The sequence below is a fragment of the Talpa occidentalis genome, unplaced genomic scaffold, assembly GCF_014898055.3.
Source record: "Talpa occidentalis isolate TD23 unplaced genomic scaffold, MPIMG_talOcc4v2.1 talOcc4.16, whole genome shotgun sequence".
Taxonomy (NCBI): Eukaryota; Metazoa; Chordata; class Mammalia; order Eulipotyphla; family Talpidae; genus Talpa; species Talpa occidentalis.
Window position 1 is genome coordinate 9,186,292 of NW_023601653.1, and position 26,488 is coordinate 9,212,779.

At 47.0% G+C, this 26,488-nt stretch overlaps 1 protein-coding gene across 3 annotated transcripts; it reads left to right on the plus strand.

Annotated features, from left to right (window-relative positions):
* The first annotated feature begins 446 nt into the window (after positions 1 to 446).
* Positions 447 to 25,490, plus strand: PRDM4 (PR/SET domain 4). Of its 3 annotated transcripts, none has more exons than XM_037513681.2 (11): positions 447 to 469; positions 4,622 to 4,755; positions 5,683 to 5,868; positions 7,423 to 8,217; positions 12,115 to 12,264; positions 13,195 to 13,334; positions 14,826 to 14,911; positions 15,809 to 15,936; positions 16,383 to 16,697; positions 18,441 to 18,609; positions 20,517 to 25,490. In XM_037513681.2, exons 2-11 carry the CDS (start codon positions 4,623 to 4,625, stop codon positions 20,821 to 20,823), a joined length of 2,409 nt encoding a protein of 802 aa, XP_037369578.1. In that variant the 5' UTR covers positions 447 to 469; position 4,622; the 3' UTR covers positions 20,824 to 25,490. The 3 variants fall into 3 exon arrangements, with proteins under 3 accessions (XP_037369578.1, XP_037369579.1, XP_037369577.1); XM_037513682.2 differs by lacking the exon at positions 447 to 469 and adding an exon at positions 803 to 1,068 and having other exon boundaries at positions 13,216 to 13,334; XM_037513680.2 differs by lacking the exon at positions 447 to 469 and adding an exon at positions 925 to 1,068.
* The last annotated feature ends 998 nt before the right edge of the window (positions 25,491 to 26,488 follow it).

Genomic DNA, 26,488 nt, shown 5'->3' on the forward strand with positions numbered 1-26,488 from the left:
GCAGGGAAACTGGGCAAACTTCAGGTGCAAATGGGGAAAAAGCGTTCGAGATACACTCCCCAGTCCCGCTGGGTAACCTCATCAACATCTCGGGCTCCGTCCCTTGGTTCGAATCCCGTGGGCTTCCGCGGACCCCCGCTGTCCTCGTCGCAGAACGCCAACAACACGCGAACGCTGCGTCCGGGGCCCTTAAGGGCCTCAGAACTCCTCGCGTGCTCCGCAGCCCTGGTTGCCTAGCAACGGCGGGTCGATTGCGCGGCGCTCGACTCCCTGCGGACGCCGCGGACGCCGCGCGTCGGGCCGAGCGCGTGCCGGGCCCGCGGTGCGCACGCGCGGGAGGGTCGCGGCGGGGGCGGGGCGCGCCGGGGCGCGGGTGCCGCGGGCCGAGCGCGCCGGGGAGGGGCGCACGCACGCGGGGTGGAGCGGCGGCGCCCCGAGAGGCTCCGCAGCCGGAAGCGCGCCTCGGAGGGTGCGGCCCTGAGGGGGCGGCGGGCCGGGCGGGGAACCTGGGGCGAGCGGCCCCGGGGCGCGGGGTCGAGCCGGCGGGGCGGGCCCGAGGCGAGCGCTGCCCGGATGAGGAACAAAGCGGGGGGACGGGCGGGGGCACAGGCTCGCGCTCCCGGCGCCCCGGCAGGTGGGCTGCGCGCGGGCCCGGCCCGGCCGGGGCGGGGCGGGAGCGGCGCGGCCTGCGGGCCCCGGGCGGGCGGCGGGTGCGCGGGCGCCCCGGGGAGGCGGCGGGGCTCGGGGCGCACCCTCGGCGGTGCTGGTGCTGACCGGCCCTGTCCCCCTCCTGCCCCCGCAGCTTGGGCGTCCCCCTCCCGAAGCCCCTGGAGGAGCGGCCCCGGGTGCCCCCCAGCATGCCCCGTCCCGCGGCGGGGTGCTCGGCCGCGGGCCTTCGGGTGAGGCGGTGCGGCCCCGGGAGGCCCCAGCGACGAGCGGCCGCGTCCGTGCCGCGGTTGTGAGCAAGATGCGCGGCGCGTGACCCCGGAACGCCACCCCTGATGCCGGTCCCCCGCCCCCCGGGTGCCCTTTTCTCTGACACTTTGGCCCCAAGCAGATGCATCGCAGGTGAGGAGCTGGGAGGCCGGCGTCTTTGGGAAACAGCTGGCAAAGAGAGTTCGGGGTGCCTTTGTTTTTGTTGCGTTTGGGGAGGCTGCAAGTGTGGTTTGCAGGTTGGTGCCCCAAAGGGAAGGAGGAATCCAGAAACTGCTGCTGGGTTGAGGCTGCTCTTACTCAACCTAATTTACTCCAAATGTGAATAGTTGTTCCAAATAGCTGCACGAGGGTTGTTGGCTGGTGGACACCACTAACTCTGCTTTTGAGTTATTTAAGCGTCTAGTAGTATCTTTATCTGGGTTCCAGAGTGTATTTTTAGCTCCTGAGCGTGTTTCACTGTGAATTTTGCTGGTGACCTTCTGGCTGGCTTGGTGATGTAGAGAAAATTTTGCCGACCTTAGTTCTGCAGGCTTCGTGCTAACGTTTCAGGTTCTTTACGGTGCCATGTCAGGACAGCACAGCCATATGCCAAGTAGTTATGTTTGGCCACCCTTGTAGGGTTCTTTCATCGGCCATATGTTTACAATAAGGAAAGTAAAAAGAATTCTTTGGAACTATTGAACTCCCCCTTGCATTTGAGTTAGTTGCTTCTGTGTCATTCTAAGAGTTGTAACAGCAGCAGCTGCACATGTCCCTACTTAGTTCAGTTAGATCCACTCTGCAGAAGTGTGAAGAAATGATGTACGACCAGGAAGTAGGGGACAGAGCATAGTGGCACTGGTGGGCCTGAACCCAGAACATCACCCCTGCCTTAGAAGCCACTGCAGCCCTCAGGACTACAGTCACGGGTTGCCTAATGCTTAATAAGCTATTTTTTTTTTAAAGATTTAGTTTATGCATATAAGAACTAGGGTGTAAGCCAGAGGTTTGTGGGGGGGGGGTGAATGAGAGGATTCACCAGAGACAGAGTGGGGAGCAAAACAGGCAGATCTGCTGAAATACACTGCTGAGGTGAGCAGCAGGCATGTCAGGAGAGGTCTGCTGTGCCATGTGAGTCAGCTCCCTGCCTGGGAATAGAACTGGTGCTGCAGTGGCTGGCGGTAGCTTGATAGTGCTGTCTTTAACCCCTGTGCCATGAGGGAGGCCCTCATAAGCTATTTCTGTTCCTTCAGAGGTGCTGATAATATTAGTTCCTGAAGAACACCCGAGGGGAAGAAATTCCCCACGCCTGCTTATTCCCATGGCCTTTTCTTTCCCATATAATCTTCCTTCACTTGCCACTGGGGAGGCAACCTTTTCTGAGAACAGACACTGCTGTCCTCCCAAAGTGGTGCCCCTTGCTATAAAAATGCTTTCTTTGGAGAAACAACCTGTGGTTTGGAGTCTGGCTTTCTGAACACCACACAGGTGATATGACCAGTAACAACAGTGCCTTGATTCTGACCTTCCTCTCTCCCAAGACCCTTCCTGGAATCCCACCTGACAGTACTACAGAATTGCACTTTAGAATGAGAAAATCTAATGAGGCTCACAGGGCAAATTCCTTTTATCTGTCTTTGTGGGATACTGGTTACCTTTTTTTGGTTTGTGGCTGCTGAGGTCACCACTTATCAGGGACTGACAACAAAGCAGAAATCTGCTGAGTCTATTGCATTAAACTCTGGTTTGAACTGGTTTGAAAAGGCCTGTGAGTCAACCCAGAAACTGTTTTGATTTTTATCTCTAGATTAGCAAACAGATTGATACTCAGGAGTCTTCAGAATGGGATTTGATGCTGTAGACTTTTCATTGTACTTTGAGAGAAATATTGGAGCCAATTTGTTGTAGGTCATTACTGCAGTCAGTGATTGTAGAGTTTTAGTTATGTTTGTAGATATAGAAAGTTACAGGGCAAGTATGCTTTAAACCAACCCAAACTCAGAAACTTTTTTTTTTTTAAAGATTTAATTTATTTATGCATAAAAGAGCTGGGGTGCAGGACAGAGGTGTGGAGGCGGGTAGTGAGAGGATTCACCAGAGACAGAGTGGGGAACAGAACAGGCAGATATACTGAAAAAACTGCTGAGGGGAGCAGTAGGCGAGACAAGAGAGGTCTGCTGCACCATGTGGGTTGCTCCCTGGCAGGCCTGGGATCAAACTCGTGCTGCAGAGACTGCGGATAGCTTCATAGTGCTGTATTTAACCCCTTGCGCCACCCGGGAGGCTCAAACCCAGAAACTTTCAAAATTAATGTAGGATTCTCTCTTTAGACTCCTAAGAGTTTTTTCATTCTTTTACAGTACAATTAACTACTGTTAATAATATGCTGTGCTTTATAAGGTATATACTGCATTGCCATGTGCGCCTAGTTGTCTTTCTGGTGAGGATGAGTTTGTATTGCCCCACCCAAATCAGATATTTCAGAGAGCCTACTCCATGGGCGATGACGTGCTCAGCTGGCCTCCCACCATTTATGAATACTTGGGAGTTTAGTTTTATGAGATACCTAGCCAGGGAGAATGTTGAAGACTGTTGATATAGAAAAATGCAATATGGGGCTCTGTGAACATACTCCAGGATACACTGGAGCTGTATAAAAGGCACCATGGTTTTTTTGGTTTGTTTTTACATTGTAATCAGCTTTTTCTAATTGTAATTAAAAGCTTGGATTTCTTTTTTTTTTTTTTTAAGATTGATTGATTGATTTATACAAGCACTGGGTACAGTCAGAAGCGCGGGAGGGTGAGAGAATTCGCCAGAGCAGGGAGCAGAGCAGGCAGAAGGACCAAAGTACACTGCTGAGGGGAGCAGCGGGTGCGGCAGGAGAGGTCTGTGCGCTGTGTGGGACCGTCGCCGGCATCGAACCAGCACTGCAGAGGCTGTGGGTAGCTTTGCAGCCTAGCACTCAACCACTGTGCCACCAGGGGAGGCCCTTTGTTCTTCCTTTAAATTGTGTGATTCGGGGCTTATAACATGCCTTTGTTGAGCCTCAGTCTCCTCATCGATCTTATTTTGAGGAATTGGTAAAAATATGAAGTAATTTTTCGTGAAGTATCTAGCAAAGCTTCATGACCTGGATATGTGGAGGATATTGTGATTATTGGTTAGTTATTAAGATATTGGAGCAGAATTTTAATAATACCTTGATCCATGGAGAAGAAAATAAGGTGCTGCTTCAACCCATAATCACTTTAACTCCTGGTAAAAAGAATCTTAAAAATTCTTTGAGTAGGTTAAAACAAGTTGTCTGTGAAAGCTCTGGTTGGAAATTATAGGCCAGTTGGAGAAAATGAATACTGTGAAAGAAAAAACTTGGGCGAGTTTAAAAAACAAAGCCTCATTGCCAGTGCGCTCCAAGGAGTGCAGGCTTCGTCTCAGTGTGCAGGGGGCTCGGAACAAGGAGCACCCGTGTTAAATCCAGCTTCTGCTCTCTGAAGTTGACTGAGCTGGTTACCATCCCTGATTCCAGTTTCCTTATTAGTAGAAAGAAAATGGTACCAGCTGCCTTAGAGCTGTGCATGTGAAAGTGAAGTAAATAGTTGGTCAAGTCCCATTTCCCTGCCACCGCTGCTTCGGGTTCCCCAGTGCCTTCCGTGGGGTCGTGGAATAACTCTCTGCTTGACTAGTTGTGTTTGCTCTTTCTTAGGATGAATGAAATGAACCTGAGCCCAGTGGGGATGGAGCAGCTGACGTCATCCTCCGTGAGCAATGCCTTGCCTGTCTCCGGGAGTCACCTGGGGCTGGCTGCTTCACCCACTCACAGTGCCATCCCTGCCCCCGGTGAGTGGTGAGGGAGGGTGAATGAATTCTAGAACTTACCTACTTTCATTTTTCGAAGGAGCATAGAGGGGGTGAGAACCCCTTTAAGAGTAAAAAGGAGAAAGCAAGCGGGTCTGAATGGTGGTTCCATATGGTATCCTAATAGGAGAAAACGTTGTTTGTGGCGTGCTGGCACGGTAGTGGATAGGAGTGGCAGTTTTTCCTGATTGTTTTCTTGGGTTTGTGGTCTTTGCCTAGTGCCATCACTGACTCATCTAGGATTACCTGTTCAATTCGTCGCCCCCTTTGGCACACTGTCCCCAAGTTAGCAGAAGAGAACCTGCACTACAGCAGATGTTCCCAGAAAGCATGAGGCATTGAGCTTTGTGTTCTACTATGTGGGGAAAGAGTGTATGAAAAAAGATAAGCACAGCTTTACATCTAACTTTAGATTATTTTCCAAGTAGCATGCCATCTATGAATTATTTAAAAGTGAAACATTCTTACCATATAACATTGAAAATATAATGAAGTCTGTAATACCACAACTCATAGGCCGATTGTTTTCTTAAGTCATCTTTAATTAAGTGAGGTTATTAGTTGTTTTAAAATGTTTAGCTACGTATGGACAGTGTAGCCCACTGGAGGATCAACTTGGCATTTTATTATTTTATTATTAAATTGGTTGGTGTTTCCATGTCTGTGTAACTTGGAGGTTACACTTTTACTCTCCACTTGGCCTTTTACAGCTAACTTGAGAACTAGCTCCAGGACCAGGGCTGCTTTAGTTCTGGGTGTCTGCAGAGCAGTGTCTGGGGGCGTGTAAAGGGCTACTAGGTGAGATTTTTGCCCCTATGCAAAACCTTTCTAAGAGTCTCGCCAGTGTATGGAGAGAGTTTTAAGTACTTAATTTCCTTTTATTGAAAAAAATGTGTTTTTTTTCCATAGGCCTGCCAGTGGCAATTCCAAATCTGGGTCCCTCCCTGAGCTCTCTGCCTTCTGCTTTGTCGCTGATGCTCCCGATGGGCATTGGGGATCGAGGGGTGATGTGTGGGCTGCCTGAAAGAAACTACACCCTACCTCCACCACCTTACCCCCACCTGGAGAGCAGTTACTTTAGAACCATTCTACCTGGTAAGTATTGCGGTTATTCGAAGAAAGAATGGAGCTGACACTTGACCTCAATTCTTAAAGACTTGAGTAATGCTTTCTCTCTCTCTTCAGGTAGGAAATAAATCTTTGTATTTATGCACTTTTCCACTTAGAATGTGTAGGTAACATGTTAAATAGCTTGACTGAGCTCCATTTCTTAGTGGTGCATAACAGATTTTCTCCTCCTCCATCTCCTTGGTTCAGTTTTTATAATTCTGCAGTTATTATTCCTGTCAACCATATGTCCTGTTACAATGTCATTATTTGCTATAAATTAATTGAATTTTTATTCAGTTATAAACATATTGTGTATTCATTTCAGAAAACTTAAATAAGGAGGGAGGGGAACCACTTAAAATCCCATCATCCATCTTTTAGGTGTTCTTTTATTTTGATGTATGTTTAGTATGACTATACTTTTATACAATTCTGTATCCTTTTTCACTTAATATTTTTCTCTGTTTTTACACTTATTTTCCCTTGCAGCTGTATGTTTTTTATTCTTTTTTAATGATGCATTATACAAAATGGATATTCCATTGCTTATTACATCAATCATTATTGATTTTGTCTTTCATTGTTTCCTCCAGCTTTCGTTACCATTACAGTTAATGCCCTTATGAATGTCTTTGTGTTTATATTTGCAATATGTACTTAGGAAAGATTATTATATGTGAAATTTCTTATGCAATAGAGTATGAATGTTTTTGAGTGTTTAATATATAGAGAGAGCTTCTAAGCTTCCAAAGAGGTTTTACTAATTTATATTCCCACTGGCAGTGCAGCAAGTACATTTCACCACATCCTTAATAAGCAACAGTGTTCAAATATTTTTTAATAAAGCTGGTGTAGGCCCTCCCTGGTGGTGCAAGGGGTTAAGACTCAACCTATGAGGCTAACTGCAACCTCTGCAGCACGAGTTTGAGCAACCACATGGCACAGCAGACCTCTCCTGTCTCACCTGCTGTTCCCCTCAGCAGTGAATTTCAGTAGATCTGCCTGTTCTGCTCCCCACTCTGTCTCTGGTGAATCCTCTCACCCCCTGCATCTCTGGATTGTACCCCCATTCTTGTATGGATAAATAAATAAATCTTAAAAAATAAAATAAAGCAGGTATAATTATGACTTTTCATAAAAATAGACCCTAATATGTTAACACTAATTTAATAATTTGAAACATTTAATTTTGTTTTTCATATGGATGGTCTGTTTTTAAATCATTTTACTTTTTAGCTCTTACTAGAGTAAATTTCAGCATTTAGGACTTGGGAATTCCAGCCATGTCTATTTCAGTAGCAGTGTGAAATGATTAATTTTCAGTCCACTTCAAAGGAATATAGTTAATTTTTTACAATTTGAGTTTCACATGAATAACTCAATTACAGTTATTTATATAGTGTACATATTCCTTAAACCTAAGAAATAGGTGAGCGATTTAGTTATAAGGAAAATATTTTAAAAATTTCTGGCATTCGGAATTTTTTTCTATTTAACAATGTACTAAAAAGTCCTTGATATCTCTTTTCCTTTCCGCAGGCATTTTATCTTACTTAGCTGACAGGCCACCTCCTCAGTACATCCACCCCAACTCCATAAACGTGGATGGTAATACAGCACTGTCTATCGCCAATAACCCTTCAGCACTAGATCCCTACCAGTCCAGTGGAAATGTTGGCTTAGAACCGGGCATTGTTTCAATAGACTCTCGCTCTGTGAACACACATGGCGCCCAAGCTCTTCACGCGAGTGATGGCCACGAGGTGGCTCTGGACACAACAATCACGATGGAGAATGTCTCTAGGGTCGCCAGCCCAATCTCTACAGATGGAATGACAGAAGAGCTTACGATGGAGGGCGTGGCAGGCGAGCATGCCCAAATCCCAAATGGCTCCAGAAGTCACGAACCTCTGTCTGTGGACTCTGTGAGCAGCAGCCTTGCAGCAGACACAGTGGGACACGGGGGTGTGATACCCATTCATGGGAATGGCCTGGAGCTCCCTGTGGTTATGGAGACGGACCCCATTGCAAGTCGCGTCAGCGGGATGTCTGACAGTGCCCTCAGTGACTCCATCCACACCGTGGCCATGAGCACCAACTCTGTAAGCGTGGCACTCTCTACCTCACACAACCTCGCCTCCCTAGAGTCCGTTTCCCTCCATGAAGTTGGCCTAAGCCTAGAACCTGTGGCTGTCTCCTCCATCACCCAGGAGGTTGCTATGGGGACAGGTCATGTAGATGTGTCTGCAGACAGTCTTTCCTTTGTACCACCTGCACTGCAAATGGAAGACTCCAATTCAAACAAGGAAAATATGGCAACCTTGTTTACAATTTGTGAGTGTGTTTAGCCTTTTTCATTTTGGAAATACTGGTAGAAATGGCCTCATCCCTGACAGGCTTATCACAAAGTCAGGTGTGGATTAAGCGCGTGTAGAAAGTAGCTACACTTTGGAATTGTTCTGTGCCTTTGTGTTGTCCTTTATCTTAACGTGATACATTTAAGTTAACCAAATGCTATATAACATTTCACTGGTTCTTACTGCCTCTTCTGAAGTAAAGAAATGTCATTTCTATATTTTACAGATAAGCTTAGCGCAATACTGTTTAAGGTCTTTCCCAAGTTTTGCAAATAGTTAATGATAGGGGTAAACTTTCCTAAGGTATTCTGTGTGATATGCCTTGTGCTTTTTCAGCCTAAGATAAAATTGATTTGATCATGGATATCGAATGGAGACATGCAGGTGAATGCAAGCGTGATTTTTGTTTTTGTTTTTTTGGCTCAGAATGTACGTAAGTTACCATAGTGGGCATGGTGGAGTTCTTTTTAATGGGGCAGTTTAGCAGTTGGTTATAAATAGTTGATTTGTTGGTGTCCCTATAGGCTCCATTCATGCAGGCGATGTGTTGAGTGCTAACTGTATGCCAGCCTCTGCTAGATGTTGGGGGATAAGTGGCTGCGAGGTCCAGCACAGGCTTTTTAGAAACTTACAGTCTAATGGGAAGCCTAGGTCCTGAACAGGCCATTTCTGCACCCCATGATAAGGGATTAAGTGCAGGGAGCTTAAGGGAATCTGGGGGAGCTGCTAACCAGGCTGTGGAAAGGGAAGGAAAGACACAGTGGAAGCAACATACACGTTAGCACAGACTAGAAGGACATAGGTGTCGGCAGTTGAGAATCGGGAAGAGTGGTGTCTAGGCACACAGTAAGTACTTACAACAAAGAATCGCGTGGTTCAGAATTTTTGAACCAAAATGGGGTGAGCAGAGGGGTATGGATGTGAGAGAAGTAGGAGCCAGAACTTAAAGGTCTTCTAAGACCAGTCAAGGATCTTAAGGAATGAGGGTGGGGGTAGGGGTCATGCTGCATTGCAAGGATAACTGGCTTGTTGCAGTCAAGTAAACCGGCAAGATGGTGCTAAATCTAAGTGAAAGGTGATGATCCTCTCAACAAGAGTAGAGGTGATAAAGATAAAGAAAAGTGGAGGATGTTTACAAATTCAGTGGAACTTGTTGATCAGATGCATTTGGAAGAGGCAGGTTTACGGAGAAAATCCTGGTTTCTGGCACACGGAAACTAGGTAAATAATGGATCCTTAGAATAGTGAGTGGTGGAGGAACAGACTAGTGTTTGAGGTCTGATAGGTTTAGACATGATTTCAGTGTCTAAGGTGCCAGTAGAGCTACTTAATGACAAGCTGAATCCTAAGTCCAGAGCACTATCTGGAAATATTTAGGGATCCTCAGCATTAGGAGTGCATGTTAATCTTGACCATAAAAGTGGGGTGAAATCATCTTCTAGTAAGAGTTTGGAATGACAAGCGGGAATATTAAGATCAGCAGAGGGAAAGCTTCCAAAGCAGGAATATGCAAAAAGTAGGAGGAAGCTTCTGTGTATGCTCAGCAGTGGGGAGACCTTTGCTAGTCTCAGGTCTTAACCTTTAAAGTCTCAGGTCTCCCTGGCGGCGCAAGTGGTTAAGATGCAAACTATGAAATTATCCACAGCCACTGCAGCACAAGTTTGATCCCTGGCCAGGGAGCAACCCACATGGCGCAGCAGACCTCTCCTGACGCTCCCGCTGCTCCCCTCGGCAGTGTATTTCAGTAGATCTGCCTGTTCTGCTCCCCACTCTGTCTCTGGTGACTCCTCTCACCCCCTACACCTCTGGCCTGTACCCAGTTCTTGTATGCATAAATAAATAAATCTTTAAACAAAATAGTCTCTCTATAATTTTTAAATATTTTAATTTAGAAATATAATCAATGTAGGCCATTAATTTAGCAGAAGATAACAGGTGGCCTGAATAAGCTTATTGATCCTTTGCTTAAGTGGGCAAAGTGCAGTCTGTTGCCCCTACCTCCCCCTCTTATTGCTCCCCCGTTCTTAGGCAACAGCTAGTCTACTTTGGAGTGCTATGGATTCACCTATTCTCTTCATTTTAGATAGATAAGTGGAGTCACATGCTATGTCGTTTCTATACCCGGTATCTTTCCTTTAGCTTCATGTCGTCATGTGCATCCATGTTGTGCCAGTGCAGTCAGGGGTCACGGTGGATGCATGTGTGACGGGTGTACCTGCAGGCTCTGCTCTGTCTCTTCATGCCGAGGAGCAGGCTTGGCCTACCACACTCGTTAATCACACCCTGGCATTTGCACAGCTAGAAACTGCTTCACGATGCCTTTCTCAGCACACCCCAGTCACGAAGTGGTGATTGACTATACTTCCCTCCTGTACGGCTGCGTCACAGCGCATTGTGTTGAAGTACTGCGCTCGGATGTGGACGCACCACGTTGTGTTTATCCATTTAGAGTTGATGAGCATTTGGTGGTTTCTCCTTTTTGGCTATCAATAATGTTGCTGTGAACGTTCACTTACATGTTTCTATGTGAACAGTTTTTAATATCCTCGGAAATCTGGGCTTGGAATTGCTCTATGTTTAACTTGTTGAGGAACTGCCAGGCTGTTTTTCTACAATGACCATGCCATTTTACATTCCCAGCATCAGTGTTGGCGGGGTCCAGTCTCCCCACCTCTTTGCCACCACTTCTTATAGCTGCCCTGGTGGATGTGAACTGGCATCTCATTGTGCTTTTGATGAATGACTATCCATGTTGAACATGTTTACATGTACTTATTGGCCATTTGTGTTTCTTTGCAGAAAACTATAAACAGTTTTTATAGTATGTGTGAATCTCCTTTGTCTGGAAGTGATTCTCCTTGTTAAATGCAATGGAGAATAAATTTTAGGGAATCACTAATCTGATATTCCAAAAATTCTCAAGTAACAGTTGGAGAAGTAATATGTTCCTGTTTTACCTAAGTATCAAAATATGCTGATACTTTATGCCATTTAAGTAGAAATTTCTAACATTGATTAGGGAATAAAGACACTTAGATGCATGTGGTTCTAAGGTTTAAGTATTTCAACCACTTTGTGAATAAATTTGGAGAGTTTGAACTCAATTATTGACAATTAGGGCTATGAATATACTTCTAAATAGAAAGGAAAGTAAAAGAATAAAGCTTTATGGGAGGACACTTTGGAGCTTATGAAAGTGATATTTTAGTAAGTACAGAGTATATGAAGTTAGCACCCTTTCTGATGGTGCAAAAAAAAAAAGACCAAAATGAACAGAAAGAAATTAAGAATTTTAAAGCAAATATGTCTGCAATGATAAGGTTCCACCTGCCTCCCAAAAGGCTGCAAGTTTTTATTTGTTGAATCTGTCACCAAAAGCTGGTTGACCAGTGGTTTGTAGTGAAACAGAACAGCAGTGTACCTAGCTCTGACTACATGTCCTCAATGTCCTCTCTGTTCTGGCTTCGCCTGACTAGCAGCATTTTCAACTCAGTTTCCCCTAACTGTTTGGTAGACTTGGAATTGCTGGTGTGTTCCACACCATATCTGAAGGTATTACTTACCTGCTTCATGTAAGGAATCACGTGCTTGATCTTCAAAGTAATGTGTTTTTTGGATCAGTCTTTCTCTTAGGCACTATATAGGAAGCGTGTCCCTTTGGATCAAAAGACAAAAATCAGATCTTGCTAAGGAGAGAGATAGGAGGGGACATATGTCTTAGTGTAAGAAAGTCATTCTTTGACCAGAGTATTTCTGCTAGAACCTTCCTTCCTACTGGTTACATTTTACAATTAGCATTTACATGTAAGAGCAGGAGATAATTTAGCTTGCTTGAACTAAACCCACTTGTGTCTCTCCTATTTCTCATCCATAGGGTGTACACTCTGTGACCGAGCCTATCCCTCAGACTGCCCCGATCATGGACCAGTAACGTTTGTTCCTGACACTCCAGTAGAGAGCAGAGCGAGACTTTCTCTCCCAAAGCAGCTTGTTCTCCGCCAGTCAATTGTGGGAGCAGAAGTTGGTAAGAACCAGCAGCCATGAAACCCCATCCAGTCTCCTCTTTGTGGGGTAGAGTTGTAAAAGTGGATGTGTATAATTTAGTGATTATTTGGCTGACTCAGAGTCACCTTATGGCTTACCATTTGTCTTGTCCAGAGAGAGCAATAAGTGAAGTTGAAAAGTTTATTGATCAGGTTCCCCTTTCTTGAATCAGAATTGAATAGAGGTAAGAATCCTAGTCCAACTTTTTGAAGACTTTTATTCTCAGCTATATCATTCACTAACAATTACCATGACAAAGTACTGCTTTCAACTTCGTTTTTTTCACAAAGGCGTGGAAAATTCACCATTGATAACCTTTTATCACAAAAGTTATTTAGATAGAATGTAAATTGTCCTGTATTCCTTAGAAAAAGGGATAAAAATGTAGACTTACTGAGTATGCTTACGCATATTTGAACTGAACATGCTTTCTGAATTACTGTGGCATTTCTTTGAATACGAAACTGGATTCATTATTCTTTCAGCTGTAGCTTGGACTTCAGTCAGTTGAGAACATTCAACAATTTTGATAACATAGTGCAGTGCTTTCAGCACTAAATAGAGTGCAGTGCTTTTAATGATTTTAGAAATTTACTTTGTTGTAATTGCTTATATTTTTATAGTAATGTGCTCTGTCCTTTTTTTATGTATTAACTCCAAAATCACATTTGGAGGGAGATGGTCTGGTTCCTTGTATATAAAACAAAGTTCAGGAACTTCTGATACTGTTTTTCATTCTGTATTTCTTCTGAGCCCCGTATTATTTGTTTCATTGTCCATATTTATAGGGTAGAACCACTAAGACTAGTCACTGCTTAGGAGTGCTGGAGTATCAGCAGTTCTTGGGTTTTTTGCATGGTGTAAGCTCCTGTCTCTTCTATATCTCTTAGATGTTTAAATCATTGTGTAGTTGGTGTCCTTCCACCGATAGGTGTATGGACTGGAGAAACCATTCCTGTGCGGACTTGCTTTGGGCCTCTCGTTGGCCAGCAGAGTCACTCCATGGAGGTCGCAGAATGGACGGATAAGGCAGTTAACCATATCTGGAAGGTCAGTGTCAAACTTAGAGTGACCTTTGGATGTTTTTATTTTGTGGAGGTAGTTAAAAGTGGTGTAATAGTCAAAATTAGCCAGGACTCATACAGTGCCATTCACCTGTCAGTCCTTTACTTAATATTATATCCTTTTGTTCTTGGTAACCAAGTTATAATACACATCAAACACCCCATCAGCATTAAATAGAGAAGACAAACTTTCTGTGCTTGTTAGATAACCAATGGTTCTGCATTTTAATTACTTGTGGCAGCTGAGGCTAGGGACTTTGTTTATATGGTGAAGGTCTTATTTTGTAATCAACTGAAACGTTCCTCACATAATTAGCTTGGGAAATAATTTTATAATTGGACACTAAGACTACAAACTTTCTGATGAGAGGGGTTGGAAATGCAGGGTGTTAACAAAAACAGCTATTCCTATAACATGTTACATGGGATCCTAGTAGAATGGGGATGATGCCTGCAACGTTGAGGTGACAGAAATGTGGATTTTGTGGCAACTTGTAAACATGCCACTGGCATCAGGGACTTTAATTTTGGTGTTCAAAAGAGAGCATATTGGGCCTCCCTGGTGGCAACCTATGAAGCTAGCCTCAGTCACTGCAGCACAAGTTCGATCCCCAGCCAGCCAGGGAGCAACGCACAGCAGACCTCTCCTGACTTGCCTGCTGCTCCCCTCAGCAATCTATTATTTCAGTAGATCTGCCTGTTCTGCTCCCCACTCTGTCTCTGGTGAATCCTCTCATCCCCCACACCTTTGGCTTATACCCCAGTTCTTGTATGCATAAATAAATAAAATCTTTTTTTTTAAGAGTTATGTTTTTATTTACTTATTTTATTTATTTATACAAGCACTGGGTACAGTGAGAAGCACGGGAGGGTGAGAGAATTCACCAGAGCCAGAGCGAAGAGCAGAGCAGGCAGAAGGACCAAAGTACACTGCTGAGGGGAGCAGTGGGCGGCAGGAGAGGTCTGCGCGCCATGTGGGACCCTCCTCCAGTGGCCGGGAAGCAGCCGGGGATTGAACTGGCGCTGCAGAGGCTGCGGGCAGCTTCGCAATCCAGCGCTCAACCGCTGTGCCACCAGGAAGGCCCTAAATAAAATCTTTAAAACAAAAAAGAGAGCATAGAAGAATGCTGGCTCACTGGAACAATAATGAGAGCAGGTTCTCTGCTTGCTACCCACTCAGTCCCTCACTGCTGCCGTTTGGTCAGTGATGAAGACAAGTCAAGCCCACATGTGACTGTTGAAGAATAACTCCATCCTCTATCCTGAGCACTGATGTGGGTCTCTGAAGGTCTTTATTGTAATGCTGGAAGTAGAGGAACTAGTAAAATGTCAAGCATGTGACAGCCCTGTATTTTCTTCCCAACTGGGAAAGCTGGGCCCTCCTGCTAAGGCTGTGAGCTCACTGCCAGTCTAAATTTAGTAGAACTTTGTGTGGCTTGTCAGTTCATTTGAAGGTGTGTTTGCCCTTTGTTGGCAGATGTACCACAATGGTGTCCTAGAGTTCTGCATCATTACAACTGACGAGAATGAATGCAATTGGATGATGTTTGTGCGCAAAGCCAGGTAAGAGTAGTCTCGGATGAAAGAAATAGTTTTGCTTCAGATCTTTTTCAGTAGGAAGCTTTTCATAAAATAGGGAAGAGCCGGGCCTTCCTGGTGATGCAGGGGTTAAGTCATAGCGCTATCCAGCTATAGCCAGTGACTACAGCATGAGTTCTATCTCCGGCCAGGGAGCTGACCCTCATGGCATAGCAGACCTCTCCTGTCTCGCCTGCTGCTCTCCTCAGCAGTGTGTTTCAGTCAGTCTGCCTGTTCTGTTCCCCACTCTGTCTCGGGTAAATCCTCTTACACACATACCCCTCTTCCCACACCTCTGGCCTGTACCCCAGTTCTTATATGCATAAATAAATAAATCTTTAAAGAAAAAAATAAGGAAAAGCCAGAGAATTCTAGACTTAAAGGCCTAAGGCTTTTCAGTGTCTTTCACTCCAGTAGATACTGACTAGTGGTGGTTATAAATTAAAACACAAGAAATTGTCCTTTTCTTATGAACAATTTACTTATTGCCAACGCAGTAAGGAGTGGTAACAGCCATGAGTGAATTTGCAAGTTGCTGCCTTCTCTTTATATTGGCTGTTAGTCGGCCCCTCAGACTGTTACAGTTAATTCTTGTTCAACTTTCTATCTCTTTTTTTTATGTTATTTAGTTAAGACTATTTTCTTGTTTCCAGTCACAGAACACATCCTAGCATTTTTAATTGTAAAGGGCAACCAGCTTATGTACTGAAGTAAGAATTCTGTTTCTATATTAGTCTCTCCTAGTAGGTAGGATAGGGAATTACAAAAATGACTCAGAGAAAATAGTTGAAGTGTTCATACAGAATTTTGTTAGAGGAGGTAGGACTTATTTCGTATTTATTTCAAAATTAATTCTCTTGATCTGAAAATATAATAACCTAGGAACCGGGAAGAGCAGAACTTGGTGGCTTATCCTCATGATGGGAAAATCTATTTTTGTACCTCACAAGATATCCCTCCCGAAAACGAACTGCTTTTTTATTACAGCCGGGATTATGCTCAGCAGATTGGTAAGTTAATATATGACTTATCTGTTGTGAATCTAGCGTAGTAAAAACACCATGAACCAGAAGTAAAGTTTTGGTAATGATTTACATGTCAATGGAAGCAATTATTTTATTCTTGTGTACATGAAAGCAGAGCAGTTATTTCCCTGGGTTAGAAGTGCCATGGTCTGTGAGTGTCTTTGCAAGATGAATTTATGACCAGGCAGTATTCATGTAAAAAGTGTTTTTTGTTTAGGAAAGATGCCTTACAATCCAATTTACCCAAGGGCTTCCTGTGTGCCTGAAACTATTTTAACATGATGGGAACGGAGCATTGAACAAGACATTTTAGTTTTACAGGTAGAGGGCAAGCTGCAAAATCTTGGTAGAGGGGAGAGTTATAACAACTATTAGCAAGAACAAATTTTTTAATTTAAATAGCAAGATGAGTATTATTTTTTCTTTTTAAGGTGTTCCCGAACACCCAGATGTGCACCTCTGTAACTGTGGCAAGGAGTGCAGTTCCTATACAGAATTCAAAGCCCACCTGACCAGCCACATCCACAACCACCTCCCCAGCCAGAGCCACAGCGGCAGCCACAGGCCGAGCCACAGCAAGGAAAGGAAGTGGAAGTGCTCAGTGTGCCCCCAGGCGTTCATCTCTCCTTCCAAGCTTCACGTCCACTTTATGGGACACATGGGTATGAAGCCCCACAAGTGTGATTTCTGTAGCAAGGCCTTCAGTGATCCTAGCAACCTGCGCACCCACCTGAAAATACATACGGGTAAGTTACTTGGCACCATCAGAGAGCCATTTTGCAGCCGTTAGAATCTGGTGGTAGTGAAGGCTCTTCGCTAGATAATCTGGAAGGTAGCGCTGTGATAAGATGTTAGAGAATGAATCCAGGTGGCTGTCAGCGGGACTTTGCTGGGTAAATCTTCCTGAGAGGGTTTTACTTCCGTCTGTTAAGACCTTCCACCCGCCAGATGCACCCACCACAGTTTGATGGTGGCTGGGAAAATGCATTAATAATCAGGAGGTTGATTCATGTCATGGCTTCCAGCAAAGGGTGTTTTATAACAGCGTAGCCTGAGTTGCCATCGGTGCTCACCCTGGTCTCCAGAGCCCATTTCTCTTCTTTGGACCTTGCTCAATACCAAAATTTGTTTTTTGTTTTTTTTTAATCTTCTTTTTCTTTTTTTTTTTTTAAGATTTATTTATTTATTTATACAAGCACTGGGTACAGTCAGAAGCGCGGGAGGGTGAGAGAATTCACCAGAGCCAGAGCGGGGAGCAGAGCAGGCAGAAGGACCAAAGTACACTGCTGAGGGGAGCAGTGGGCGGCAGGAGAGGTCTGCGCGCCATGTGGGACCCTCCTCTGGTGGCCGGGGAGCAGCCGGGGATCGAACTGGCGCTGCAGAGGCTGTGGGCAGCTTCGCAACCCAGCGCTCAACCGTTGCGCCACCAGGGAGGCCCCCAAAATTTGTTTTTTGAGCTATTCTCTGCAAACCAGTTCCTCTCTTTTCTAGTAGATTTTTACTACCTGCTACAAAATAGCTCATGAAGATTTAGCTTTCTTGCCTGGCTCATTTGTTCTCCAAATCTTTGAAAGTAAAATTCTTGCTCGTCTTGTTGCATTAAGATGGAGAAATCACAGTTGTGTTAAAAGTGTGTGGCCCACAATTGAAATACTGCCTAATCTTTAAGAAAAGGTGTGCCAGCCCAACTCGAGTAATCTTATTTCTGCATTCTTAAAAGAAATTAATGTTATCCCTGGTTTATGAGGTCACATTAAATATTTAAGAAAGAAAACTAAAATGTAGGTTGTGAAAATGTGTTTGCCTATAGACAAGCACTAGAATTCATGGGGCATTGAAACTTGGGTGCTAAAATTACAATTTTTTTTTAAATTATGTGTTAGCTATAAATTTTAAAAATTAAGAATAACAGTCCTGATTATGCTCAGTGATATAAGCCAGAAGGAAAAAGAAAAATATTGGATGGTTTCACTTATAGCAGGAATATAGGGAACCCAATAAGACATCAGTGTAAAAAATATAATAACAGTACAAAACACCACAAAGCAAAAATGGACAATTATAAATCAGAGACATCCTGCAGGGGAGGGGGAGGGAGAGGGATCAGAGGGAGGGAGGGAGGAGCACAGGGGCCTGGGGTGATGGTGCACGGGGGCATTGGGGAAGGAAACTATGGGGACTGCACCTGAGGGGGCGGGGGGAAGCAAATATTGTTTAAAAATGAACAGTGATGTTAAAAAAAAAAAAGTTAAAAAAAAGAATAGCAGTCCTGGAAGGAGGTCGCATTTACTAGCATCACTTGCTCTGGTGGTGGAGGTGACGTTTGCTGGCTCGCAGTGGGCTCTGGGTGGCGCCCCGAGAGTGGAGGTCCAGCAGCCTGGCAGTTGTGTCTCCCTCCTGCCTCTCCACACACCCGTGGGCTTGCTCTCTGGTCTTGACGACACATTGGTGCTTCCGTTCACAGTGTGGTCACTTGGGTTAACTTGCAGGTCAGAAGAACTACAGGTGCACGTTGTGTGACAAGTCTTTCACCCAGAAGGCTCACCTGGAGTCCCACATGTTCATCCACACGGGCGAGAAGAACCTCAAGTGTGATTACTGTGACAAGCTGTTCATGCGGAGGCAGGACCTCAAGCAGCACGTGCTCATCCACACACAGTAAGTCGCCCCGTCCGCCCACAGCAGCAGCCGCCTGCTGACTGCAGGGCTTGCGGGGCTTGCGGGACGGCGCGCTGCTGTCCTGCTGCGGCGCCCAGCCCTGCCGCCTGCGTCTCGTGTGGCCAAGCAGTGGTTGGGGACCTAAGCTTTCAGTTTTACCTTGGAAGATTTCCATCGTTTTTCACTTCTACTTTCTGAATTTATTTTTATATTTTTGAAACAATTTCATTAATTTAACAAATATTATTAAGTGCCTTCTGCATGCCCAGCATAGTGCTAAGTGGTAGAAATAGAGATGAAAGGCGCCGTCCCTGTCTTTAAAGAGTCCAGAGCCCAGTAAGAGAAATGGACCAGTAAATATGTATCACAGTCCGTCGCGGTTTTTAGAGTAAGCGTTGGATTCCCAAAGACCAAGACGGTCGCTTCGCCCGGCACAGGTGCGCGCAGCACTGTGGTCCATGCACAGTGGCCAGAGCGATGCATTTAAAAACAAACCCCACCGTGCCTTTCTCCACTCAGGACCCCCGGGGGCTCCCCGGGATTCCAGGGCTCTCCCGGAGCCCTGCAGGCCCTTCGAGGCGGGTCCTGGCGCTCGGACACCTTTCCCACTTCATCGATTTTTACTTTTCTCCTCATAATCCGCTGGGTCTACACAGGTGCTCTCCTGTTAACAAACACTGCAGCACACTAACACACTTCAGGCTCAGGGATTGTGCGCTGCGCTCCTCGTGCCTAGAAACTTGTACCCCTGGAAACTCCCTGATTCCTCTTTCAGGTTTCTGCTCAAATGTCATCGCCTCAGAGTAGCCTTTCCTAACTGTCTCACTGAAATAGGGCGCCCGTCTCTCGTCACTGGCTTCCTCTGTATTAACTGGTACTTAACCGCCACCTGATCTTTTTCATATGTTCTTGGTATAACTCCTCCTGCAGCTTGAGCGCGCCAGGAAGGCAAGGACTTGGTTTCCACATCCTGTAGCATCACAGGCGGCTGCAGTGCCACCTCCTGCTGGGGACGGTGGTGGAAATGCTCCAGAGTCCCTAACACTCCTTTAAGAATTTTCACCCTTCTCATTGATTTGCATATGAGGCTTTCATTAAGACATCGGGCTCAGCTGCTCGAAACAGATGTAAAGAATTCTGGGCCACATCCTCTGTACAGCTCTTTTCAGGTCTAAACGTCTAGGTAGGCTTACTCAAGGCTTAAGGCTCTTGACATTGTGAACTGAGTGATGTCTGTTTGTAGGGCTGGCAGCTCACCAGAGTGAGGCAGTGGATGGGCACAGGTTTCCAAATTTGAATTGATGAAGTGTGGGACAAGAGGAACTCGCAGATGGTGTTGATGGACGTGCGTGTTGATACAGCCGCACTGGAATACAGTGTTACTCGGTCGGGTTGCAGCTGTGCACATCCTGGGATGCAGTCGTACTGGCGTGGGAGTGGGGCCTAGAGCAGGCTGGGCGTCTGCAGCCGACAGGCCGTAGCGGTTCTGCCTGTGATAACTCAGTGCTGGAAACCACCAGAATATGTTAGCAATAGATAAATGCAGTACCACAGATGAATCAAGACCTATTTGTAAGTTGCACAGAGCAATGGAAGGGAACAACCTAAGTAATAGTCATAGCAGCGTGGATGAATTTCACAACCATTGCTTTGAGTGAAAGAAGCCAAACGTAAGGGATAACGTGCAGCATGATTCCTTTTACGTAGAATGCCAGGACAGGCCCAGTCTGTGCCCTTTAAACTGGCAAATTTTCACGACTCTTCTTTATGCCACACACCACTTAAAAAGGTCCGATTCTAGATGGTAGCACTTCTCTTGACAAAGGCCGAGGTTGTGAAGGGTGTGTGCCTACCTCGGGTGTCATCTGCAATCCCAAACCAAATGCTCTTTCTTGTGTTCCTCTTAGAGAACGCCAGATCAAGTGTCCCAAGTGTGACAAGCTGTTCCTGAGAACAAATCACTTAAAGAAACATCTCAATTCACACGAAGGAAAGCGGGATTATGTCTGTGAGAAATGCACTAAGGCTTATCTCACCAAGTACCATCTCACGCGGCACCTGAAAACCTGCAAGGGGCCCACCTGCGGCTCCTCTGCCCAGGAGGACGACGACGACTCGGAGGAGGAGGAGGAGCTGGCAGAGCCTCTGGGGACAGAGGACTGTCGGATTAACAGCGCTGTGTATTCCGACGAGTCTCTCTCTGCGCATAAATAAAAGTAAAAGCCGTGAACTATTTTGGATGGAAAAGACAGAAGGGGAAACACACATAACCGCTTAGCCACAATGGTTTTTATTTTATTTTATTTATTTTTTTTAAAGATTTATTTATTTATGCATACAAGAGCTGGGGTACAGGCCAGAGGTGCCAGGGTGAGAGGATTCACCAGAGACAGTGGGGAGCAGAACAGGCGGATCCACTGAAATTCACTGCTGAGGGGAGCAGCGGGCAGGTCAGGAGAGGTCTGCGGCGCCATGTGCATAGCTCCCTGGCTGGGGATCGAACTCGTGCTGCAGAGGCTGCGGACAGCTTCATAGGCTGCATCTTAACCCCTTGCGCCACCAGGGAGGCCCTACAGTGGTTTTTATATCACATAGTTTCTGGTTTTCTTCCCGCCAACATTCAAAACAGACTGGGAATGGATAAGCACTTACTGGAGAGTGTGCTAGTGAAACACTTTAGAAACAGATGGGGAAGAGAGAGCATGTGTCCTATTTTTAAGTGATACTACGGGGAGGAAAGTCTCACATTTTGAGGCCTGCTCTGTATTTCCATGACGATTTGGGCCATTGTGTGTATGCTGGAGTCAGAGCTGCCCTCTGCCCGAACAAATCAGGTTTATTTTAAATTCCTCCACTTCCCTCCCAGCCCTTCGGCTTGGTAGCTCTCTAAACTCGGTGCCTGCTCATAGTTGTCCTGGTTGCTGTTTGTGATTCTGGTGTTTTACTTTTTGCAGACTAGTGTGATTTATACCCATCCCAGGACGGATCGGAACACAGCAGTGTAAGCTCGTTACTTTGCAGCTAACACGTTTAAAGCATCACCTGCCTTAATCTCCCCAGGGTACTAGGGAGCTTAGGGTAGATCTTCCTTCCCAAGATTTCAGCAGGTGCCTAGGGGCAGATAAAAAAGGAGCAGCCAGGCAATAGTGATGCAGAAGAGAAAAGGAGACAGGATGCTCAAGAAACTAGCTTGGGTGGAAGCCAGGGTGAGTTACTGAGTTACCTGGTTACTGGTCCTTAGCGACCTCTGTAGGGTTAGACGCGTCTCTCCCGTATCGCCTCCAGCCCTGGACAAAAGGTCCTGGAGGTGCAGCGCACCAGCCAGCGCCTGCAGGCTCCTCTCCTGGCAGATGTGCGTATGGGCTCAGCGGGCCGTGCGGTGCTTCCGCCTACGGAGAGGAGGGAATGGCCCTATCTGGCTTTCCTTTTGAAAGTATCGAGACACCATTAAAATGCTGCCGACTCAATGACAGGTGGCTCCAAACTCAACGGTGCACGTGCAGGGCTCAACATCCGGGCTGTGCTTGATGCAGATGCAGGACTCCTGAGCATGTGAGTGCTAAGGGTCAGAAGGTTCGGAAGCGTGATGGTCACCACGTGGACGTGTGTGCAGTGTCCCAGCTTAGCTGACTCATCCATTCTTCGGTCTTTCGCCTGGTCTCACATGCACAGCCTGCTTTCAGCGAGAGGGTAACATCCTTGTGTCGGCGCCTGATGGAACGTGCTCCCTCCTGCTCCCCCTCTGGGCTGGAGTAGAGGACTCTGCTGGGAAGGTTTTGCTGCTAATGTATTTATGGAATGAATGTATTTCATTCAAATCTGTATTCCTCTAGGAAGGATAAAATAAAACTTTTTTTTAAAATATAGGATTCTTCTTGCCATTTCTTTTTGTGGAGAATGGAGCTGAATGAGTTTTTTGGGGAAAATCAGGTACAACGTCAGCTTTTCTGAAGTTGGAGGTGAAGTGTTTCCTGAGCTCCGTGCTTTGAGGTCGTAGTCTGATGCTGTTTGCGTGGCAGCGCTGCCTGTTTGCAGGTGGCGTCTCCTGCCCTCTTCCTGCGGTCGTGCCTTTACTCTGCTGCCTCTCCGGGGACTGTGGCAGTCTGCCGTGGAAGGGGGAGGCGCTGACACAGGGCCATGGAGCTCCTTCAGGGTTGCTACGAGCTCAGCCTCTTGCTAAAGGCCTGCTGGTTGCAGCCACCCCTGTTCTCAGGAAACTGCTGCTGCTGGAGCTGGAGCTGCCTTTGTGCTTTCAGCTCAGCTCATGCTGAGTCAAATTTCTTCATTTCCTAACTCTGGTTGACAGGCTGTCCAAGGTAGGGAGGACTGACGTCCACAGAAACCCAGGCCAAAGCCACAGGGGACGCCTGGAGCACACTTTAAGTGAGGATGTAGCTCTTACTGCTTATTTACAACTGTCTTTCATTTTTTACCTCTTAGATGTCAATGGAACATTTGAAGTCATTCTCACCAACTGCATGAGTTAGCAGCTGCCTGTGACCGAGCCTGCTGGGTGGTTGCAGGTGGCCTCGTCTGCTGCTGTGTTGTGCTGGGCCAAGGCTCAGGTCAGGACGCGGGTGTTAGGAGTGTAGACTCTGGAGCTGGGCCGAGTGGTTGCTAATCTGAGCTTTGCTGCGTGATGGTTTGTAACCTTAGCCGTTACGTGACCGCTATGCCTGTTTACGTAACGGCGATTGGAGAGGAATAGGCGCTCCCGCTTCATAGTCCTGTGTGGGGTCGCGTCGGCTCACACGGTGGACGGCCACGGTGCTGTGTACAGCAAGCCTCACAGCTGATGTCTTCAGTTGCAGGTCAGCCCACCGCTGGTTTCTGTCCTAAAGAAATGTCTGTAGATAACCCAAGAAGCCCTGGCTTTTAGACAAAACTGGCATGATACAAGTTTTCTAGGCCAAAGCCCAGAAACTATGGCTAGTTTGGTGGTGGTCTGGCAGCCCGGCGTGTCAGCTTGGTGGCTCCTTCCCCACGGGGCTAGGGGCTGGTAACCTTGCTGAGCTGGGCTGTGCCTGCCCCAGCACGTCAGAGGGCAGAGCCCATCGGGACTAGGCTCCTCCCCTCTCCTCAGCAGCCGGCCCAGCTCTCCATCCCTGCAGACACTCCAGCTGTGACTCGAGGAGCAGAACCTGCCACGTGATCACCAGGCTGCATCTTGGAGACCAGCACTCGGAAGCAAGGTATCTTGGGGTGTTAAGGGCTGAATTGTGAACACCTTGGGGTGTTAAGGGCGTGCACCTCTCCCCCGCCAGGTTGAAGTCCTGACGCCCCAGGATTTCAGAATGTGACAGTTTGGAGGCGAGGGTCTCTAAAGAAGTGATTACAAATCAGTCCCGGGGGAGGCGCAGCCTTCCTGAGGACAGTGGGCCTGGTGTGTTCAGGAGACGAGGCCATTCGGACATTCGGGTCTGTGTGGTTCTGCGGTGGCTCCTTCCCTTCGCTACCCCGGCTTTTATGCAGCTACGTACTTGCTGGGGCCCGGGCTGGGGAGGGCTTTGGGGTCACACAAACATCAAGGTCAGTTTATATCCAGAATGCACTTAGAGACAAGGTACTGACTTTGGGAAGGTTCACTTCCGTGATCACCGGTCAACAGACAGCTTCCAGCCGTCGGGGCGGACGCCGCCTGTAACGCCAGCAGCGCGCTGCAGTTGAACCTTTATAGAGGACATTATAAACGTAGGTTTTACCCCCATTTTGTAGACGCGAGAATATTTTCTACATTGCATGTTCAGTGATTGGCTGCCTAGAAGCAGCTTCAAATGGGCATGTTCCTCCGTGGGGCTCCTCCGGGCTGCAGGTGCTGCCGCCGGGCAGCCAGTAGGTGCGCTGGGTGTGGAGTGAGGTCAGAAGCAGAGGACACCTCTGCGGGCCGTTGCTCTTCATTGTTCGGAGATGACGCACTCCACTCGGCTACGACAAATGATTCGCAAGTGTGGGAGAAGACTGTTCTCTTAGGGGCTTTTCCAGGTGCCTCAGGGGAGCTGTAGTGAGAGCAAGCGAACGCTGTTTTTACACCTGAGGTTTCCCAAATGCGAAGTGTTCCGTGCACGAGAAGAGCAGGGTTGTCCGCGCATCCAGCAAATTCCTGTTCTCTTTGGGAGAGGAACATGCCGGACTTTAAAAGGGCCAGGGAAAGGAAACCTACATACGAGGAAAACTAGGCTCGTGGCCGGGAGTCTGATTTCAGGCCCAGCAGCGCACACAAGCCAAGTGTCAGCTGTGAGATCGTCTCCTTGCAGGTGCGGCGGGGATGGCACATCGGTGTGGCAACAGTGACGACGCGCGAACTTCAGTGTCCTCCAGAAAGGAAGTATGGTGGTGCTCCTATCAGTTATTCAGTGCTCCTATCAGTAAGAACACGGCTCGTAGAAACATCTCCGGGGCATCCTGGTAAGTGAAAAAGCATGTCGTCTGCTGACGCTGCTGTCCTCTTACAGACTAGCACCGCCCTACGGGAAGAGGATGGACTCTCAATCCTTTCTAGTGCTGTAGCGTCTGGCGAGCTAAAAACCTTTCTGGACTTTTGAACTAAGCTCTCCAACAAAACCAAAGCGCCTCTAACCAGATGCACTGGTGTGAGGCTGCCTCAGAGCTGAGTTGTGTGGGGAGAGCCATCTGTCGCGCAGGCCCAGCTCTTACAGGTGTGTGTGGGCTTGGAGCAGGTGGCTGTCGTGGACGAAGACTTTCTCACGGGGCAGGTAACTTCCTGACCACGGAAGCCTGTGCTTCCTCTGCAGCCCTTCTGTGGCTCAGGTCTCATTCTGCTATCAGCCTAGACTCCCTTTTCCCAGCCTTTTAAAGAGTCTGAGTTATCTATACTGCTTAGTAAATTCTTGTGCTTGTAACAGCTTGAGGGGATTTGTTGTCTGAAAAGAGGAAATACCTCAGGGAGCAAATTCTTACGGAAATGGCATCTTGGATTAGTTCTCTGACCTGGCTGGGCTTCAAGGCAGCTCGGAGACGGGCTGCTAGCCCCGCACCCGCGCCGGCACGAGGGCGAGGCCACTGCTCGTCTCCCGCGCTGGAGTGTACCCGGGCAGCAAGCGGTGGCGCAGCGATGTTTCCCTTCCCCTCGGGTGCCATCCTCAGGACGGCGACACAGGAAGAGGCCGCTCTTGCATCCTATTAATAGATGAGCCTTTTCCAGTTTGACTTTAGAATTCGCTCAGGAGAATCTGATGGGTTGGCTTAGTCAGAGGCCAGAGGCAGTAGAAATGGTGAGACGAGGAATTATTTCGGCGGGGTCGTCACAGGGTAGCCAAGAAAGTCACGGCTGTTCGCACCCGCTGGGGGAGCTGCTCTGCTGACAAGGGACATCTCCGGGCTCTCAGGTGCTTGGAGTTACTAGAATCCTCTAAAATATCAACTTTCCACTTACGGGTTTGCACTCTTGCCCTCGGTGTTAGGATTTTCATGCAAGAGCCCAGCTGAAGCAGGAACTCAACCTGTGTTGTAAACCAGTAACTGCAGGCTCCGCCTTACAAGAGGGGCGTTATTTTGGGGCGGGCGGGGTCCCGCGCTGGCTCCCTGGCCTTGTTCACGCCCGTCAGCGGCTGCACAGGTGTGTGGGGCTGGCTTCAGTGCCTGGATTTGCTGCTTTTCTTGTGTAAGTGTCAGTGAGCTGTTTTTTTCCTAGGAAATTTTCCATTTTGCTCATTTTTAAATTTAATCAGTAAATACTAGTTATTTCTAGTAAGTCGTATCTTAATGTCTAAGATCTTTAGCATCACCTTTTGCTCAGAATGTTTTATGATCAGTTATTGCTGAGAGTTTATTAGTGTTCTAGAGTCAGTATTTTGCTTTGTGTGTTTCCTACTGTGGTGTTTAATTTGGGGTTTAGTGTTTTCTCAAAATGGCTAATTTG

Coding starts and splice junctions, on each gene's coding strand:
- PRDM4 (XM_037513680.2), top strand. Junction 15,937..16,382: donor GGATTATGCTCAGCAGATTG/GTAAGTTAATAT, acceptor TTTCTTTTTAAG/GTGTTCCCGAACACCCAGAT. Junction 16,698..18,440: donor CCACCTGAAAATACATACGG/GTAAGTTACTTG, acceptor GTTAACTTGCAG/GTCAGAAGAACTACAGGTGC.